Below are 19556 nucleotides of genomic sequence, written 5' to 3'. Positions count from 1 at the left end.
GTCCCATTGCTAGCAACTCGTTGATGGTCCTCTCGATCTCATCTTTGAGTCGTTTTGGGTGCCGGTATGGTGTGATCATAGTAACGTGAATCGGAATCGTATCGGAATTGGCACGGCCGAATCGAATCGTGAATCGGGGGTGAATCGCTGGTGAATCGGCGATGAATCGGCAAATTTGAAAAAACCCTTTAAATGTAAAGATTTTAACAATTTATGACTTATTTCATGCACCCTTTATTGAATATAACTTAAAAACACTATAACATCATCAAATAGAATCTAACATACATAAACATGAAACATAAAATCCATCACATACGTAACTATGTTATCATTATGTACTAAAATGTAAATTGTATGCTAGCTGAAGTAAATAAAAATCAAATGATCATAATGATTCAAATCATAGAATCAGTAAGATGAAATCATGAAGATCTATAAGACATCAAATCATAAATGTATGTATAAATCTAAGATGAAGATCCATGAAAGTTTGAAACATATGTCTATCAGTGATTCAGTATCACTATCAATATCTATACAGTGTAAACAAAATATAAAAACAAGGCTCCAGCTCAAGCCTCATCATCCTCATCATCATCCTCTAGCTCTGCTGCAGCCTCAACCTCAGCCTCTGAGTATCCAGTTTGCCTATGAGAAAGGCGTGTAAGGTAGGTCCTAGAGGACCGCCGAGCCATGTCCCCTGCATGGGCAATGGGCTCATGAATAACGTTACTAGGGCCTACGTCTGTACGTGCGCGTGTGCGTCTACCAATGCTTGAACGTGCTCTAGCTGCCTCCTCTGCCCTAGCCATAGCCTCAGCCTCTACATCCACCTGGTCAACCCACGCGCGGTCTTCCTCAGTGAAGACTGGGTCCACGGTCTCTGTGATCCACTCTGATTCTGGATCAATCTCCTCTAGAATGATCGGAGAGGAGTCAACGCCCAAAATCTGTCTAATCCTAAGACGAAGGTTGTAATGAACAAAGACAAGATCATTCAACCTCTGCACTGTCAACCTGTTTCTCCTCTTCGAGTGGATGTGCTCGAACATGGACCAACTGCGCTCACATCCAGAAGCGCTGCTCGGCTGACTTAGAATGCGGATGGCAATTTTTTGAAGGTTTGAGGTTGTGGCCCCAAACATTTGCCACCATCTATCTGAAATAAGGAAAAAACAAAAACAATTAGTCTCATTTACAAATTACAACTCTAAAATTAATGCATTATATAATCAACTTTAAGTTTAGAATCTAGATTCATAAACATTGAATATATTATTTAATTTTTACCTGGCTGTAGTGTTGTCTGAGCATTTATGGCCATCTTGCCAGAGAAAAGTGGCCCCTCCTTATTGTTGAACTGGTCTAGCTCAACAATCGCAGCAGCGCTATTTTCATCGCTACTCAATCTCTGAATCACTGTGTATAAGCCAGTGAGAACCTCCGCATCCGCCTTGAACTCAGGACGGAAACGAAATGCCGGATTCAGATAATAAGTTGCTGCGTGGATGGGTCGATGGAGCTGATTCTGCCATCTCCTATCGATGATGTCCCAAATAGGGCCATACCTCTCCTGCACTCCTGCATATTGGGCTCTGATGGCCTCCTTGGCCCTATCCATGCCCTCATAAATGTAGCCCATAGAGGGCTTCTCCCCATCAACAGTTCGTAGCAAAGCTACAAGGGGCTCAGTGACCTACATATAAAGTAAAACAAAAAATTTGAGTCAAAACTTAAATGTAAAATAATATAACTTAAAGTAAAAGCAAAATACTAAATGTTAAATTGCAATAAATTTACCTTAAGGATTTCTCTAGCGGGTTTCCAAAAACCATCCTCATCAAATATGCAATCCGCCACATCTAACCCTACAATGGTCGTAGCATAGGAAGAGCAAATCCACTCCTGCCCAACAAACATGCTCCTCAATCCATGCCTTGATGTCAACAAGGACTGCAAGATGATGAAATTCGAGGCAAACCTTGTGATACCTGGGCGAGCTAACTCCTTGCCTTTTGTGTACTTCCTCATTGTGCTAAGGACAAATGCATGATTATAAATGAATTTGCATATATTTTTTGCCCTTTCCACACATGACTTGACAAACTCAAGTTTGCCAATTTCCTCCAACATGAGGTCAATGCAGTGTGCCATACAAGGGGACCCAAATATGGTGGGGTGCCTCTCCATCAAAAGTTTACCTACAACAATTTTAAGTCAATTAGAAACTCAAATTTCAAAATTCAAATAAATTTATTTTCAAAACTTGCAAAGTTAAAAGTTTACCTGCTGCAACATAATTTGCTGCATTATCCGTCACCACCTGGATCACATTTTGTTCTCCCACCTCTGCTATAACTTCCTCAATAGCCTCACATAAATATGTGGCATTTTTCACATGTGCGGAAGCATCAATGGATTTTATGAACATGGTATATCCTACAAGTAACAAAACAACGAATTATAATATTAAATGGATCATTAACGAATTAGCATTCAACAAATCAAAATTTACAATGTATGTAGGAAAGTAGAATGATCAATCACCTCCACAGGATACAAGAAAAATGAGGAGTGTTCTATTCCTCCTATCGGTCCAACCATCAGTCATGATGGTGCAACCCTTTGCAATCCATTCCTTTCGGTTCTCCTCGAGGTCAACCCTCATGTCCTCTACCATCTCATCCAGGAGGTATCCGCTCAACTCAGCCTCAGTTGGGTCTTTAAACCCCGGACCACAAATAGCAACCGCATCTATCATATTCTGCCAATAAGGAGCCCTGTCACAAATAAAAGTTTAGATGTCAAAGACTCAAATTATAAAACAAGTAGATATAATTAAAGTTTCACTTTTACTTTTAATTTTAGCTTTAAAGAAAACAAAGAAAAAAGAATCAATTACCTGGCTGCAATAAATGGAATGTTGCAAAAGTACCAAAATTTGCATATCTCCTTTCTGGCAGCATCGTGAATCTCCTTGTTCAAACCCATGCCCTCAAGCGTGGGTTGGGAACGAGGAGTAGTGCGGGGCACAAAGTAACTATCCAGTCTGTTTTTCCGCACTCTAGGCTGCAATAGGTTGGTGTGGGACTCCGTCTTAGTATGTGACCGACTAGCACTAGCACTAGCACGAGCAGAAGAACTAGGATAAAAAGGAGGCCTAGAAGAACCCTCTCCAACACAACCTACGGATGCGGAAGCTGATGCAGATGCAGATGTGGATGCAGCTGCGGATGCGGGAACATGGGAGCCAATACCCCTTAACCCTTCAACTTGCATTTTCCTATTTGCTTTGTCTTTTTCAATTTTTTCTAATGCCATTAAGCAAGTGCGTTTTGCCTCAGGAGTTTGGTGAGTGCAAACTGTAACATCATGTCCAGGTATAGCAGCAATGTGGAATTTCAATCTATAAATACCCCCGGAAGTTTTTTTTTCTTTACAAAACATGCATTTTGTTTGATATTTGGTTCTTCCAAGAAATTCTTCATTATATTTCCAACATTCATCTTTTTTACCCATTGGAATTTGCGAAAAATGAGAGCAAAGGCTGCTGCAATAATTTTTTTTATGTAAAATATCAAAGTTTGAAGCTAATAAAAATTAGAAAACAACAAACCCTAGCTTGCAACTTAGTAAAAATAAAGAGCATTCAAGATTTACACTAAAATTCTTGAAAACTATAGAAATTTAACAAAAAATGCATAATACACTAAAAATTTAACAAAAAATGCATAAGACACCAACATGCAAGAAAAAAAAAAAGCACTTACCTCTTGCAAATGAGTTGAGGAGTGTTGATATTGGCTCCTTAATGCTCCCAAAGCAATTGATGGGCTCCCCAAATGGCCTGCTGATCTCTTTGGTGCTCCTCCTTCTTGCCGGTTGGAAATCTATGGCTTTTCTTTTCTCTTCTTCTCTCTCACTTTTCCTCTCTTCTACTCATGCTTCACAAATAGAAGGCCCTTTAGGGTTATAACAAAGAGAATAGGTCAAAAACAAAGTGAAAAAAACAAGTGATTTTAAAAAAAATTTCAACTTCCCTTTTTACATGCCGCGGGCGATTCATAGCCGATTTTGGCGATTTTTACATGAATCGCCTGAATCGGCGATTCAGGCGATTCATGGCCCAGAAATCGGCGATACCGATTCACAATTCAAAAAAAATCGCTCAGGATGAATCGGGTCACGGAATCGCCGATTCAGGCGATTTTTGGGCGATTCTCGTTACTATGGGTGTGATCATGACAGGCTTAGCACCTTCCTCCAACTTGATAATGTGCTCAATACCTCTGTCTGGTGGCTTGCTTGGTGGAATCTCACTGAATACCTTCCCATACTTGATTCTCAATTTCTGAATACCTGGATGATATTCAGTCTTATGTTGGCCCTCTTGGGTAGGCATCAAAGCGCATATTGCTGCCCACTCTATATTATTATGTTTGGCTAATCTCTCCAACCGCCTAAATGAGATAGTCTTGACATCACCATTACGGATAGCCTTCAGCACATGAGTCCTGCCATCCACCACGAATCGTATCTCCATATCCTCCAATCTCAGGGTAACCTCCTTCAAAGAATGTAGCCATTGCATCCCAAGTACTATGCCCATGTCACCCATGTTGACCTCATGATAGTCCGCCTTAAACTCATAGTTGTTCAGGCGCAAAGGTAGATCTCGCACCATCCTATCACAACGAAGAGTATATCCATCAGCTACCTTAACTCTCAGTCCCTCGAACTCCTCAGTAATGAGTCCACGCCTCTCCACAAATCGTGCATCAATGAAATTATGCGTGGCACCTGTATCCAACAGAGTAATAATCTTTTGTCCTGCCAAGACTCCTCGAAATTTGAAAGATCCCTCTCTTTGAATACTAGACAGACGTGCCTCTTGTAAATGTATCTCTGGAGCCTCTTTTTTCTCAGCACTATCTACCTCTTGTTCACCCTCTGCCTCATCAGGATCCTCATCATGGTGCTCTGAGATGTCTGAATCTGAACCTTTGTAATAAGCCCACATCACCGGTTAGCCTTCCCCTTAGGCTTCATAGGACAATCATGACCAAACTCATAGGGACCTTTGCAAAAGAAGCATAGCTTCTTCCTACGCAGGTCATTAAGTGTTTCCTTATCCCAAGGTGCAGCTAGCTTGTCTTTTGAGTCACTAACCTTCTCTTTACCCTTGCTGAATTCCTATTTGTTATCTCTAAATGATGAAGAACTCTTTGAACTAAACCGATTTGCTGGAGCTGCAAGTTCCATACTGCGGGCTTTCTTCATGGCTTCCTGTAATGTAGGAGGATCAAAGGCCTTTACCCACCCCTTGAGTGGTTCAGTTAATCCCTCTGTGAATAAAATGACTAGCCTCCTTTCTGAAATGTCAGGCACCATCACTGCAAGCTTCTGGAAGTCATTGATAAATTGTTCTAAACCTCCTGACTATCTCAACTGGGCTAACTCCCGGAAATAAACTTCAGGATTTTTTTTATCAAACCTTTCTATCAATCTATCCACAAACTCCTGATAAGTGGTTACCTGATTGTGTTGCAATGTGATCATGCCATGTGTCCACCAATCATGTGCTGCCCCATCTAAGTGTAAAGTGGCATACTTGAGTGCTTCAAATTTTGTCATCATCTTCAAAGATAGGAAAGTATCCACCTTATGAATCCAAGCACGAGCAGTCATTTTTCCACTGCCATCAAATGTGGGTAATACCAACTTGTTGGTGACCTGTTGCAACTCACTGTGTTCATCTACTTGCTTTTGCCTGGCAGCTCTATAGTTCAGGTACCTGTCAAATGTCCATCCATCCTGTACATATTCTAGTAATGAATCCCACTCATTCCTCGCTTGTCGGAGTTCATCTACAATATCTGTTACCATAGCATCAGGTGTGCGTGCTGGAGTTTCTTCTCTAAATGTAGTATGTGTGGGTCTGTCAGCTGTTCTAGACCGTGTCCTATGTTGTGATCCTGCTATGCTCCTGTCATCTTGGTCATTATTATGATTATTCCTCCTATTTTCTCCAATCAAATGTTGCATCATAACTATCATTGCCTGTGTACTTGCCTCTATTGACTGTAGAAGCCTCTCCTGTTGCTGTAAAGTCTCATCATCTCGCACACTTCTGGATGGGCTTTGAGAATGTCTCTCAGCCATATTCTTAGTTATGTTGGTTCTTTTGTAAACTAAATTAAATGGTGGCTGGGTAACCCTATCAGGCTGGCAGGAAACCGCTCTGATACCATTGTAATGACCCTTTCCAATAGGCCACTAAACAAAACCCTAAATTTAATGCACAACTAAAGTATATTGCTGAAATAAAAGAAATAATAGTGCCAATGTATTCATTCAATGAAAACCAAATGTTTTTACAAATGATATGGCAAATTTCAGCACCAAAACATTATGACATAGCACATTATAGAGAAACCCTAACTGGCTGTATACAATTGAGAACTTGTTGCAACTACAGATTGAAATGAAGAACCTGGATTGATCAAATGGTGGAGGCTGAATGTTGTAGATGATATGGTGAAAGTGCAACTCCACTAGAAACTCCAAATCAGCAATTAAGCACAAATGAAAGGATTGAAATATCCTTTCCACAGCTGCAATAATTCAGGTGATCTCTCACACCCTCAAAATTGCGTACCAATTGAGAGTTTTCGTTCTCAATGGCCAATTGTGACTATTTGCAGAAACCCTAGGCTCCACAACGCACATAAGCAAAAATCAATAATAAATCTCGATGATAGGCAATGAGCCCTCAATGCCTATTTATTCTTTTTTTCCTTGATAGGTCGGCCTCCTCTTTAATTTTTTCTTCGCTTCTTCCAGTAACCTCTAGAAGATTTTTTTTATTTAATTTATAAAGTTACCTTGTAATATATATATTTTAATTGATAACTTTATAATTAACTCCTCCAAAAAAAAATAAAAATGGGACATTACAGGTTGGCCTAATGGTGTGTAATGGCTAACACAAAGGTGTTTGGAGGGGGGCATAGGGCAGGGTGGAATTCATAAAGCATATACATAAGCCCTTAGTGGAGAATCACGAGTTTTTTTCCCTTGAGCCTTGGTTGAGTCGCATCATTAACATTGCTCTCCAAAGATTGGAGTATGAAAAATGGAATAGAAATTAAGCCCTTATGCCTTAGATGATTTAAAAATGGAAGATGGTAGTAGTAGAAGACCCCATACCTACGCTCTAGCGTGAAGTATTTGATGATAATCTTGCACATTTCAGGCTAGAACTTTGGGAGGTCTTTCGTGCTGTACCCAACTTGCTTGCAATGGGCTTCTCATCAAGGGCCCTGAAAAATTGATCCAAATCCGCCTAGTTAGGAGTTCTGCTAGCCTTCTTCCACTTGCAGATAATAATGGGGAGCCCAGTAGCTACCTATGACCTCTTCGTTGATCTAAAGTGTAATACCTTTCACTGTGACATATCTAACATTCCATGTAGCCATAAATCGGCGAGATGTGGACTTCTTGAATCCAATCATGCTCTCCATAAAGGAGAGAATGCCACCTTGCAGAAATACATCACCATGCGGTCATTTTTGATCTCATCTTACATCACATTGCCACCCATTTTCAGACCATTTGGGAACTCAAAAGCGACAGACCTAAAATCATAAGAGCAATTGGGAATTTTATGAGAATAAACCTAGCTATAGATAAAAAATTGACTTTTATGTCTTTGCATTTAAGTAACTCTTCCATCAATGGCATGAAAAATAATGACAAAGCAGTAATAAATGCTGAAGTGAACATTCTGGACACATTGGCAAGAAGACATGTGCAAGGTTTGCAACAAACTTGTGTGTTTATAATGAAAATAAGCCCCAAATCCAAAGCAGTCAATAACTTTAGGCATATTTCCCTAAATTGCCTTTATGAAATGGCGGGAGCTAGGACTGGAAAACCCTTTTTTACTACAACATTGCCACGTATACCTCATGACATTTCCACTTTCCAAAAGGTTGTGAAGGATGTAAGAATTATTGTTACAGTTCTAGCTCAACCGACTGGGCACAAGAACCTCGTCACTCTCTAGCTGGCAAGGCCAAATGTCTTTGAAATTTAAAGATTGAAAACTAGCATTAAAGAGGAGGATGGTGGGCCCATCCATGCCACATTAAGGGCCAACAAAACAAAAAGGTTTTAACCATCTGTTCCCTTGGCAATGCTCTCTTCCTGCCTTATTAGGCCTTGAGTGGACTTGGGGAGCTAATTAATAACCCTCCAACATTATAAGCTATTAGACAACAGATCAACAACAATCATGGAATCCGCTACAAGATTTTTTTCCTTGTAGATATGAGTTATGGTAAACTCTTCTAGTTTGCTGAGGAAACCAAGGGTGTTGCCTAAAATAATGTGCACTTTTTGACCAGCCTTAGAGAAACCTTTGTCAACCTTAATGATGATTTTAGTGTTTTCCTCAATTTCAAGTTTCCTGCTACCTGTAGCTATGACAAATCTTAGCATGGCCATTCCTTTGGCTTGATTAGTGCTGTGGTTCTAAGGAGGACCAACGTAAGAGGCGTTCAAACAACCTTTGTCATTATGGATAATAATGCCACCAGCCGCAAATGTGTGACTGACAATCCCATCAGTTAAGCTTATCCCAGTGAGGTCTGGGAGGGGGCCATTTTGTAGACTTCCTAGCCAACAACTTGGTCTTCTTGAATCTACCCATACCATTGTGACTATTCCAACATTTATCAATACAAAGGTCAGCATCACAAGGGGGATGGTTCAAGCTCTTCCAATGAGTGACCAAGAGGTTCTAGCAGCAGTTTTGAGCCCCAGGTGGAAGACCTCAATGGGGGAACACTCAATGTTTATGAAGAATCTGTTGTTGCGCTCCTAGATAGTCTGACAATAATGGGGCAAAATTTGTTGCCAAAAGAGAATCAACAACGGATGTTGGGAAGGGCACTTCCAACCAGTGGCAAATTGTTGAACATCTAGTTAGTGATCCAAGAGAGGTTGAGTTTGAGGAGGACCAATTGCTAAACCACCAAGGAGAACTCACATTGTAGGAAGAGATAATTGATGTTTTCCTCGTCCTTCTTACAAAGGCAACATTTGTTAGTCATGTTGAAACCACGTTTAGATAGGTTGTCCAAGGTTAGGGTTTTGTTATGTAGCACCACCCACGAAAAGAAGTCCACCTTTAGGATAAGATGACACTTCCACACATTTTTCCAATGAGTAGGATCAGCAACATCCTTGATCAGAGAGGGTTTGTCATTTTATAATTCTTATTTTTATAGAATTTGCAGTTTTAGGACAAAAGCTAGAGCAATCCTAGAAAATGGGACATTACCATTGGTATTAGAGCATGGCTGTTCTAGCCTAAGGGATATTATGATAAATTGATTGCTCCAAGAGGTGAAATGGTCATGGTTCCAGACAATCTTGCCTCTTGTGGGCCAAATAAACAAACTGTTTGCGCATATTATGTGTATGATTTGTGTTTCAAATGCACACTTGTTCATTTAGAGCAGAAGAATATAAAGAAATGAGAAACTGGTATAGGGGAGAGTGTTATGGTAAAGCAATATTGTATTCAATAGAGGAGATGAAAGCTCCTTATATAGATTTTCAAAGACGATGTTTCTAAAAGAAACAATCGTAAATTAAAGACAAAAAAATAGAAACTACCTAATAAACTAAAGACTATCTAAGAGACCATTAAAAAACATTACAATATTATAATACCCTCTCGTAATGACCATTGTCTAATTGTTGTCTTTTGGTCACAAATTTTCCAAAAACATTTTGCTCCTATTGAGACCCTCTGTGGAAATGGAAAATGCTAATGACCAAGAAGTCATTAATCTAATGTTGGGTAACAATGGTATTACTCCCTATAGCCATAGTCACCACGAAGATGAAACTGAAACCATGATTTTGAGGAAAATTGCCAAACCCTTTTGCAAAAGTGCACTATGCCCCAAAATAGACTGGAAGATGATATACCAAGAACTTTTGCAGATGAATGCTACGACTAACAAAACTACAAGAAGTCACAATTTTTGAGGTGAAAACTCAAGAAAGACAAGAAAACAAAATCCTAGACATGAACCAAAGATACAGAACTTCTTTTCTGAGGAAAAACACTAAAGCCGAACAAATTTTGAGGAAAAATTAATTGAAACCCAATAGATATTTTTTGAGGAAAATATTATTAAAATCCAATAGAATTTTTTTGAGAATTTTCTTTATTAAAACCCTACATATAATTTATGAGGAAACAAATATTAAAATCCCCACAAATAATATTTGAGGAAAAAATTATTAATATCTACCAATTTTTTTTGAAGAGAATAAAATTATGAAAACCCATCATAAATTTTTTGAGGGAAAAAACTATGAGATCTCATTAGAGAAACCTTCGTGTGGCAAACCATGAGACTTCATGTTGTAAAACAATACTTGCAAGAACATGCAAGTACACACAACTCACAAAATGCACATGCAACAAACATGCAAGAACAACAACTCACATGCAACAAATATGCAAGTACACACAACCTTTGAAAATTAGAGATGTTTGCTCAAACCAAGAAATTGTGTGATCAAACCTTTTGACTGACCTCTCAATTTTCAGCAAAAATCTTCGAAAGAATCACATATCTTTGGAAAAAAGTTCTAGATTAGAGGAGGTTTGATTTTTTTATATAAATTTGCCAAATCTTATGAAATCCCATCAACCTGCTTTAATACCATGCTATGGTAAATCAATGTCGCATAAAATAGAGGAGATGAAAGCTCCTTATCTAGATTTACAAAGACAATGTTTCTAAAAGAAACTATTGTGAACAAAAAAAATAGAAACTACCTAATAAACTGAAGACTAGACAATATTCTAATAGAGAGATGTAGGTAAGAGGATTAAGGTTGCTATCTAAGTAGACTACCTTGATGGATGCCAATGTTCTGCCATCAAAGCCAAGAGGGTTAAAGCCCTGTTCTTCGGCTTAGATTGGACAAGTCAAGAATCCCTCTACATACTCCATGCCATTCTTACCAGTAGAGATGTAGGTAAGAGGGTTAAGGTTGTCATCAAAGTAGGCCACCTTAATGGATGCCAAAGTTCTTCCATCAAAGCCAAGAGGATCAAAGTCTCGCTATTGGGCTTAGGTTGGACAAATTAAGAACCCTACTACGATCTAAGGATAAGATGTAGGTAAGAGGGTTAGGGTTGTCATCTAAGGCATTTTAGTAAGTAAAGTTATTAACTCTAACCATCTTACAATTCTTATTTTAATGAAATTTGTGATTCTAGGGAAAAAATTAGGACAATCCCAAAAAGGGGACATTACATGGACCACTATTTTTTTGCCTTCCATATTTCATTTGTTTAATGCGCTAATTTTTAAAATGGAAAATGCAATCATTACACAACACGATTGAATTTCATATGCAACATTTCATCAATGAATTTAGAAAATCTTTTTCTTTCACATTGCATACATGCATTGCATTAAAGCAACTTGTTTCAACTACAATAGTATGAGCATAGATTCTTCCATATCCGAAATCCTGCATCTGTCTCACAATACTTGGTGGGTTGTTTGCAAGAGTGAGAGCATCACCTGAGCATTTTTGCTCAGCGACAGGCTGACGGTCCCCTTCGCACCTTCCATTTGGAAGTGTCCTATCCTTCATGATGATTATAGATAACGAAAACTGAAAGTTTATACCATCCAAGTCCTTGTGCTATGTTTTACATAACCTAATTGACCACACAATCTTTGACAATCCTCTAAGTATGACAATCTGACCAGATTATGAAATCTCGGACATTGAGACGACTGAATGCAAAATGAGACTTTTGCATCACTTAGGCCAATTTTTTTCAAATAAAAGACACATACACTGGTAATGCAGTCATGTGTTCACACATGTCTAACTTGACTTTGATATGCCATTCCTTCTATGATTGATAACGCAGTTGAGTCATATGAATATTTGACTCATTGACTGATCATCTAATTTCTCATATAGATTTAAGATCAAACATGTATTTCTTTCTATTATCGGTAAACAACTAAAGTTATTTAAATATACTTTTGACTAGGAACTTCTGCTTTGCGTATTCATAACTCATGGATCTTGGCTATGGGTACATGTTCATATGCCCTTATGTTTAATTTAAGAGTATAATACTCTCGTTTCATAGCATAAGACATTTTCACTCTTTTACAGGTTATAGGCTATAGCGCATTCAGATAATGCCACCTTCCTACCATAGAAAAGTGATTCTGTAGCCATCACTGAAGGGTCTTGACAAATTGTAAAACGAATAAATACGAATTCTATAATCTTTTGTATGGATTGAACCAAATAACTTCATTTTATATTTCTGGTCTTTTTCTATATTTTCTTACTAGCTTAATTCAAGAAAATAATATCTATGATCAATTAAGATACAGCACAATATCCAATTTCTTTTTGCAAGAATAACTATATTTATGGAATCTATATAAAAAATAAAGGCTCTGTATAAAATCTGATTACTCACTGCCATAATAACCAGTTTAGATATCAAGCTTTTCATATCCGTGTGTGTGCGTGCACTGTATATATATATATATATATATATATATATATATATATATATATATATATATATATATATATATATATATATATATATATATATATATATATATATTTATATTTATGCATGCATTTATATTTAAATTCTTGTATTCGAACTTTTTTTTAACTGCAGTCCAATGCAGAAGGGTAAAGATTTTAAATGATTTTATACATAAGCAAACCCAGTTTCTCTTGAACAGGCACAAATTTCTATGCATAAACTTGCTTTTTTCTATCAAGGTTTTGGATGTATATCATTCTATAAGCAAGAGAGATGGTGAAAAATCGATAATAAATATGACCAAACTCAGTTTCTCTTGAACAAGCACAAATTTCTATGCATAAACTTTCTTTTCTCTTTCAGGGTTTTGGATGTATATCATTCTATAACCAGGAAAGATAGTGAAAAATCAATAATAAATATGACTGGAAAATGTTTTTGATCCTCTGCAAATTCAACCTTGTAACTCATATGCACAATCAGACCAACTAGTATGCCCAAGTTCTGCTCTTTCCGTCACACACGTGTAAACCAACACAGCCAAATATATTTTCTCTGCCTCGTGAATGATTGGTTCTTAAAGCTTAAATTGAAAGACTCCACTCCATTCCTTACACATATGCAGCACCATACTTCAATATCTACTCCTCACATGCAGTTCTGCTCATGCATAATAGATAACAGTATCACAACCAAAATCTATCCCCCTTTGCTCCTCATGCTTGCATTCTTCTTAAACCAAGAAAAATAAAAGCAGCCTCTTTTATTGTCACGCAACAGCCACTTAAGATGGCTTCTTGACTCCTCATAATGTAAGGCGTTTCTCCATAACTCAAGTCCATGAAAATCGCTAACTGCAAAACATGCTACCTACATGTTTTGATACGTCAGAATTTAAATAGCAAACTTTAATTTAAATTCCATTGTACAAGCTTTATGACACTTAGACTGCCACTCTACACCAGTAGAATATTAATGTAAAGTAAGCTATGTCCCAAGCTTACATGGAGTTTTGTTCTATGCCCATGTAGGATTCTTAAATCCAAGCAATAAGAATATCTTTCCTCTATTTTCCATGAGTTTGATTTGAATCGTTTAATGTTTGGAAATGATTTCAAAATATACTCGAGTAATATTAGTATTAGCCTTGATAATTAATAGATAAAAAAGTATGATGAACATGACATAATAATATCGCCTCCCAACCATTGCTAGTGACTAGGCCCTAGGACACATATAGTTTTCAACATAGACTTCACACAGGGCATAGACTTATGTCAAGGCCACAAAAGTCAAGACATAAGGTTAACTCTTTGGCACCACTCGAAAACTTAAAAACGTATTCAGATTTTTGAGGCAAGACATGGGTGAGTGTGCATGTTTGACTGAAGATGGCAATCGCTTGTTTGTTTACAATGTCTATAGACCTCTCTCTAGTGACGTACTCCCTCTCCATCTGGGAGGGCAAAATTGTTCTTGCATTCAACTTAGAAAGACATTACAAAGGTTAGTCTAGTAAGCCATGGTATCATAATCATCAATCAAAAGTACTAATCATAACAATTCGTTGATCCTTAATGAAAACATTCATATTGCATTATGCTTTTATCTAGACATCAATTTGAATTAAAATCATCTATCTAGTCATGCATAATTAAACAAATATTTAATATAGAAGTTAAAATATGAAATATTAAAAGCGACACAGTCCTATTAAACCTTAGTTACCAAAGGCGTTAGAGGTGGAAGTGGATGCTCACGGAGGTAGAGGTGGAGGTGCTTGGAAGCCCCATGGTTGCCTTAGGTCGTTTACGTGTGCAATCTTTTTCAAGGCATTCATTCACTCTCCTAACCGGTGTCAGTTATGTCCAAGTAGACTGTAGTAGATCAGCAATATTATTGGGTTGAATCGAGGGCTCAAGGTGTTGAAATTGGGGTTTGTGCAAGCTGTATGCAGTGAGAGTCATGCATCCTCACGTGAGAGATCCTAAGTGTACAATGGTGAAGGGGATGTTCTTTCTGGTCCATGGTTGACATTCTCTGCTATTGTTAACATTACCGTGCACCCAACAAAATGATTTCCTTAAATTTAGAATTATTATATTTGCCCAACTTAATTATCTAACAATTATATTAGAAAAATATATTTCATTACTAATCTTTTCATTTATTTATATTGTTTATTTGTAATTATGTTATTTATTTAGTTATTTGTATTTATTTATTATATATTATAAAATTCTAGTAGTTAATTATTAAATCCCATTTCAAACAGACACATCACATATAAATTGAATTATATATATATATATATATATATATATATATATATACGCACCCAAACACATCCATTCCCCCTCCTACACCCCCCAAAAGCTTCATGAAGTCACTTACCCCTACCCTTTTGGCGATATAGGGGTAAAGCGTAAAACAATGTCACATTGGGCCTTTGAGACGAGCTGTCCTAAAAAGCAACTATCAAACACACAAAAATCTTCAAATTTACTCATGAAAAATATCTGTGAAAAGATCCTCAAGCTCTTAGTGTGGTGGATTTAGTTTTGAGTTTTTATGCAGGGAGTCTGTGAACAGGGAGTATGCAGCAACCATATTTATTATGGACATTTTGGAGCTTGAGTTGTAATATGTTATCTGTTCCTTCTACTTATAAAGATTTCCTGTCAATGCTTTAATTTTTGATGATGGTAAAATTCTTCTTGGTTGCTTAAATTATTGAACATATGTTTTTGTCTTTTCTCTTTTTTATGGATTAGACTTATTTTCTCTAATTTAAATTGCTCTTAGAAAGCTAGACTAAATTGTATTCTGTACTTTTAACTCAGTTTTCAGGCTCTTAACTTTAGGTGCTTCAGGGTTTGCTAATTCAGTTTGGATTCCAGCCTTTACATTAGCAGATATGGGGCTGATTATTCTGTTCAGCTTGTCTTGTTTATGCTAGAAGCTATGGTAATATGTTCTTTTTCGGTGCAGATTTCATGTTCAGATGACATTTTTGAGCTTAGTGTCATGACCCTGATAAATTCATAATGGATATAATAGCAGTATTCAGTGTTGTAACAGAAATAAATGAATGGATTTAGAATATGTCTTAAATAATAAGAGTTAACAATCTTCTGAATAAACAAAAGCAATAATTTTATAGTTAGGGACAGCAATAATGGAACAAAGAACAATGAGGGTAAAGCAGCAATTATAAAATGACGACAAAGCAGTGATCATAAAGGAGTAATTAGACAATAATGACAACAATCAAAGGAGTAATTAGACAATAATGAGAACAATCATAAAAGATTAATTAAGAATGATATGACTTAAGGTAGCAGTTTGGAAAAGTTAAGATATAATTAAAATAGCAATTAAAAGAAACACAAAGAATGTAGAAGAGACACGATTCTTGGAAGAGGTAAAGGAATCACCTAAGGGACACTACCCCCAGCAAGTTAAGAAGATATTTAAGATGAAGAAAGGATCATTCCCAGGGGCGTCAATCCATCTAAGAGAAAGAAGCATCTAAGAACATAAGAGAGATTAAAGAGTATACAGCAGAAAGGGTAAATACAGGTTCAGATGAGAGAAGACTATTGTGATCAGATATCAAAATCAGATTCAGAAGTTCAGAACCATTATATCGAACCATGTCGTTTGGCCGGAGTAGAACATTGACAGATACAAACATCTACCACGGTCATCCAAATCAGGCTAAGATCATTATGAATAGAAAATACAAATAAAGGATCAGACTTATAATAGATCAGATCCTGATTTCTCTTACGAAACAACAAATAGCATTAATAACCATCATTGTGGGCAAATTCTAGGGTTATTCCAAAAGGGGATATTACAATTGGTATTAGAACACCGCTCCTGCCAGCCCGAGGACAAAAGATAGTTGATGCAAACTAATTGGGTTCAAAATGAAGGGAGTTGAGCTGGCCGTTTCTCCCAATAGACGAATCTTTCTTGGAAATCGCTACCATCCCTGTTAAGGATCTCATAGGGGGCTGATAGACCATGTCACGAATTCTGAGGGAATATGCTGTACACTTAGCAACAATCTCCCCTCTAGCATTTCCCAAGGGGACTTGAACCTGCAAACCAATTCTGATACCACTTGAAGGGATTTGGCCTAGCCATTTCTCCCAATATATGCATTTTCTAGGAAACCACTACCATCCCAGTGAAGGATCTCATAAGAGGCTATTAGACCATGCCATGAATCTCGAGGGGCTGTGTTGGGCACTTACCAAAATGAAGGGCTTTGTAAAGAGAAAAGAAGACGCTTACATCCATCAATAACACCATGAGAAAACAAACAAGCAACAAATTGAGGGCCTTCATGGAGCAAACCACTCAAGTGAGAAAAATGAAAGAAATGAAAGAATGACCCAACACCTCCCTTCAAGATCCAAACATGAATAATTTTAACCATGGTTACCCCACCTGTCAAGGATAATGGGGCGGGGGGACAAAGAGCCTAAATTTGGTGCCTTCATGGAGCAAACCACTCAAGCCAGAAAAATGAAAGAAATGAAAGAATGACACCCAACGTCCCCCTTCAAGCCTTCAAGATCCAAACATGAATAATTTTAACCATGGTTACCCCACTTGTCAAGGATAACGAGGTAGGGGGACAAAGAGCCCAAATTTGGGCATGAATAGGGGTTGGGACATTGAATAACAATAGAATTAGAATATTAATTTCAACTTGACAAACAAAATTGTTGAATCAGCTAATGGAAGATTTCTATTATATGAATATCAAAAATATGGGGTTAAGGGCCAACGCCCTTGGCGGGGTCTCGGGGCAGAGCCAAACACAATTTCTCTCTTGTGTGGCCTTTGAATTCTTCATTTTTGATGCATCTTTCTACCAAAATTGACATGTTTGAATTCCCTTGGAAATGAAACATTTTTGATTTTTTTGTGCAAATCAAATGGAACCCAAACTAAATTAAAAAACATGCAATTTTTAAAAACCTTTTTAATATTCGTTGGCCATCATAGAACAACTAGATGTCCGTAGAATGGTTGAGGGATGCCTTCACATCCCCCTCATCGTTTTGAGATTATTGAGTCATCCTCTTGTTTCGACAGTATATGAGTGGTTGTGGGGGAAACTTTAAAACACTATCCCTATCTTAGGAATGTGGGATATAGGGTCAGGGCATGAGCTCTGGTTTCACTAATAATAAACCTAGATCTAACCAGACCAATGGGATGTATACCAACTTCAACCATTCTAAAAATAACCACCCAACAAGGGTATTAACCCCTAGACCAACAAGGCCTTTCTTGCTTGGAGGAGAAACCATGCTAGAGGAACAAGTAAATAATCCAACCGTTGATAATGTGGTTGAAATTGCAAAAACATACTTAACATTAGACCCCTAAGTTGGGAGAAATGCCTCCTTTAATGATTATTGTGATGCTAAAACACAAACTACCCTAATAGGAGAAGAGGGCAACCCAACAAATATTTAAAGAAATGGAAAGTAATCTAACCCTTTCTAATTTTGATGGATATGAGAAATTCACATGTGCTTGGGTCCAAATTTGGACACTTACCTTTCATTTAGCCCCATTATGGAAGAAAATCTATAAAATTTGCCTTACTACACTTGATAAGAATAGTACATGATTATTGGCATCATGGCCTTATTGCCCAAGACTACTAACATATGATCACTTAACGATGAATTTGCCAAAAACCTTATCGTAAGATTTGATACAAAACTCGTGGATTGGTATTTTAAAGAATTAATCCAACTAAAACAACAACTATTTTCTATAGTTGGGTGGGAATCAACTATAGCGGGTGGGTGGTCCCTAAGGGGTAGAGCGGGGGTTCATGTGGGAGATATCATTGGGTGGGAATTATAGGTTTATTCTAGCAGGGATACATTAATGACACCCCCTTGCAACAAGGAGTGTCCAGATAATACATCCGACTCAATCAATGCTAATACTAGATCAAATTGGGCAGAGCCTAGGGGCCCTACTCTTTTAATGGGCTTTTCATCAGGAGATGCTGTTTATGCATGTAGGGGCTCGATTGTTTTTGGCATAGGAACTATGGGTCAAATTCCAATTCATTATTCCAAAGTTTTCTTAAAGGAGGTTCACAAACATATTTGTCAAAGGATTAAGTGAATTATCAAAGGATTAGTAAGTGCCATTGATCCTACGTATCTTGAGGATGTGATCCAAAAAGCACCAATTTACACCTACAAAGGACAAATACCATAGAAGGAATCGGCCCTATAACACTCTTGCCAAACCCTTCTACAAAAAGGATGAACAACTTAAACCTTAACATCCTCTATCATACAATGAAATAAAGAAGCTCATAAACAAGGGATTATATTTTTATGCAAGGAAAAGTGGGAGTTTGAGCGCGAGTGCCATCAAGAAAAGCTTAAAAGACAATGAGAAGACCTGATAGGGAAAGTTTTGTGCTTCAAATGTAGGGGAGAATGGAGGCCAAGCCAACATATGTGGAAAAGAAAGCCAAATATGTAATACAAAGGCAATGTTCATGAAAGAAGCAAAAGGAAATCTATGCAAGAAAACTAGGCACAATGAAAAAGATCTTAAAGGAATCCAATCAAAAGTAGAAAGGAGAAAAACATTGAAGCGTTGTGGAAAAAGTAGAAAAGGACATTAAACAACTGGAAATAATCTAGTAGTTACGACACTCTTACATCCTCAAGATCTATGGGATGTATTGAGCAAATGTTTAAAGCATATTGGAGCAAATTTATGACACATCTATGAGCAACAAGGCCTGATTAGAACCTCTTCCTAGTTCATGGGAGAAAAATGGTAGGGTTATGCCCTCATTCTGGCTCTAAGCTAGACCATCTTTTTCGCTCTAAATTTATTATGAGCAACAAGGTGGGGT

At 37.5% G+C, this 19556-nt stretch overlaps 3 protein-coding genes across 10 annotated transcripts in view; 1 reads left to right on the top strand and 2 right to left on the bottom strand.

The window, feature by feature from the left end:
* LOC149577808 (cytochrome b-c1 complex subunit 6-1, mitochondrial-like) overlaps positions 1 to 19556 on the top strand; it is a 117422-nt gene that overhangs the window by 15770 nt on the left and 82096 nt on the right. The window lies entirely within an intron of this gene.
* Positions 1250 to 2881, bottom strand: LOC149577811 (uncharacterized). The gene is made up of 2 exons (XM_089793133.1): positions 1804 to 2881; positions 1250 to 1699 (listed from the first exon to the last, which is right to left on the bottom strand). Exons 1-2 carry the CDS (start codon positions 2191 to 2193, stop codon positions 1283 to 1285), a joined length of 807 nt encoding a protein of 268 aa, XP_089649259.1. The 5' UTR covers positions 2194 to 2881; the 3' UTR covers positions 1250 to 1282.
* Positions 2543 to 16292, bottom strand: LOC149577810 (uncharacterized). Its single transcript, XM_089815149.1, has 3 exons — positions 16197 to 16292; positions 2906 to 3072; positions 2543 to 2783 (listed from the first exon to the last, which is right to left on the bottom strand). The coding sequence occupies exons 1-3, from the start codon at positions 16290 to 16292 to the stop codon at positions 2543 to 2545; spliced, it is 504 nt and encodes a 167-aa protein (XP_089671275.1).

Source organism: Cupressus sempervirens, chromosome 1 (genome assembly GCF_028749045.1).
Source record: "Cupressus sempervirens isolate cs-2001-9-10 chromosome 1, ASM2874904v1, whole genome shotgun sequence".
Taxonomy (NCBI): domain Eukaryota; kingdom Viridiplantae; phylum Streptophyta; class Pinopsida; order Cupressales; family Cupressaceae; genus Cupressus; species Cupressus sempervirens.
The sequence above is the reverse complement of the archived record's forward strand: the minus strand, read 5'-3'. Positions and strand labels throughout refer to the sequence as shown.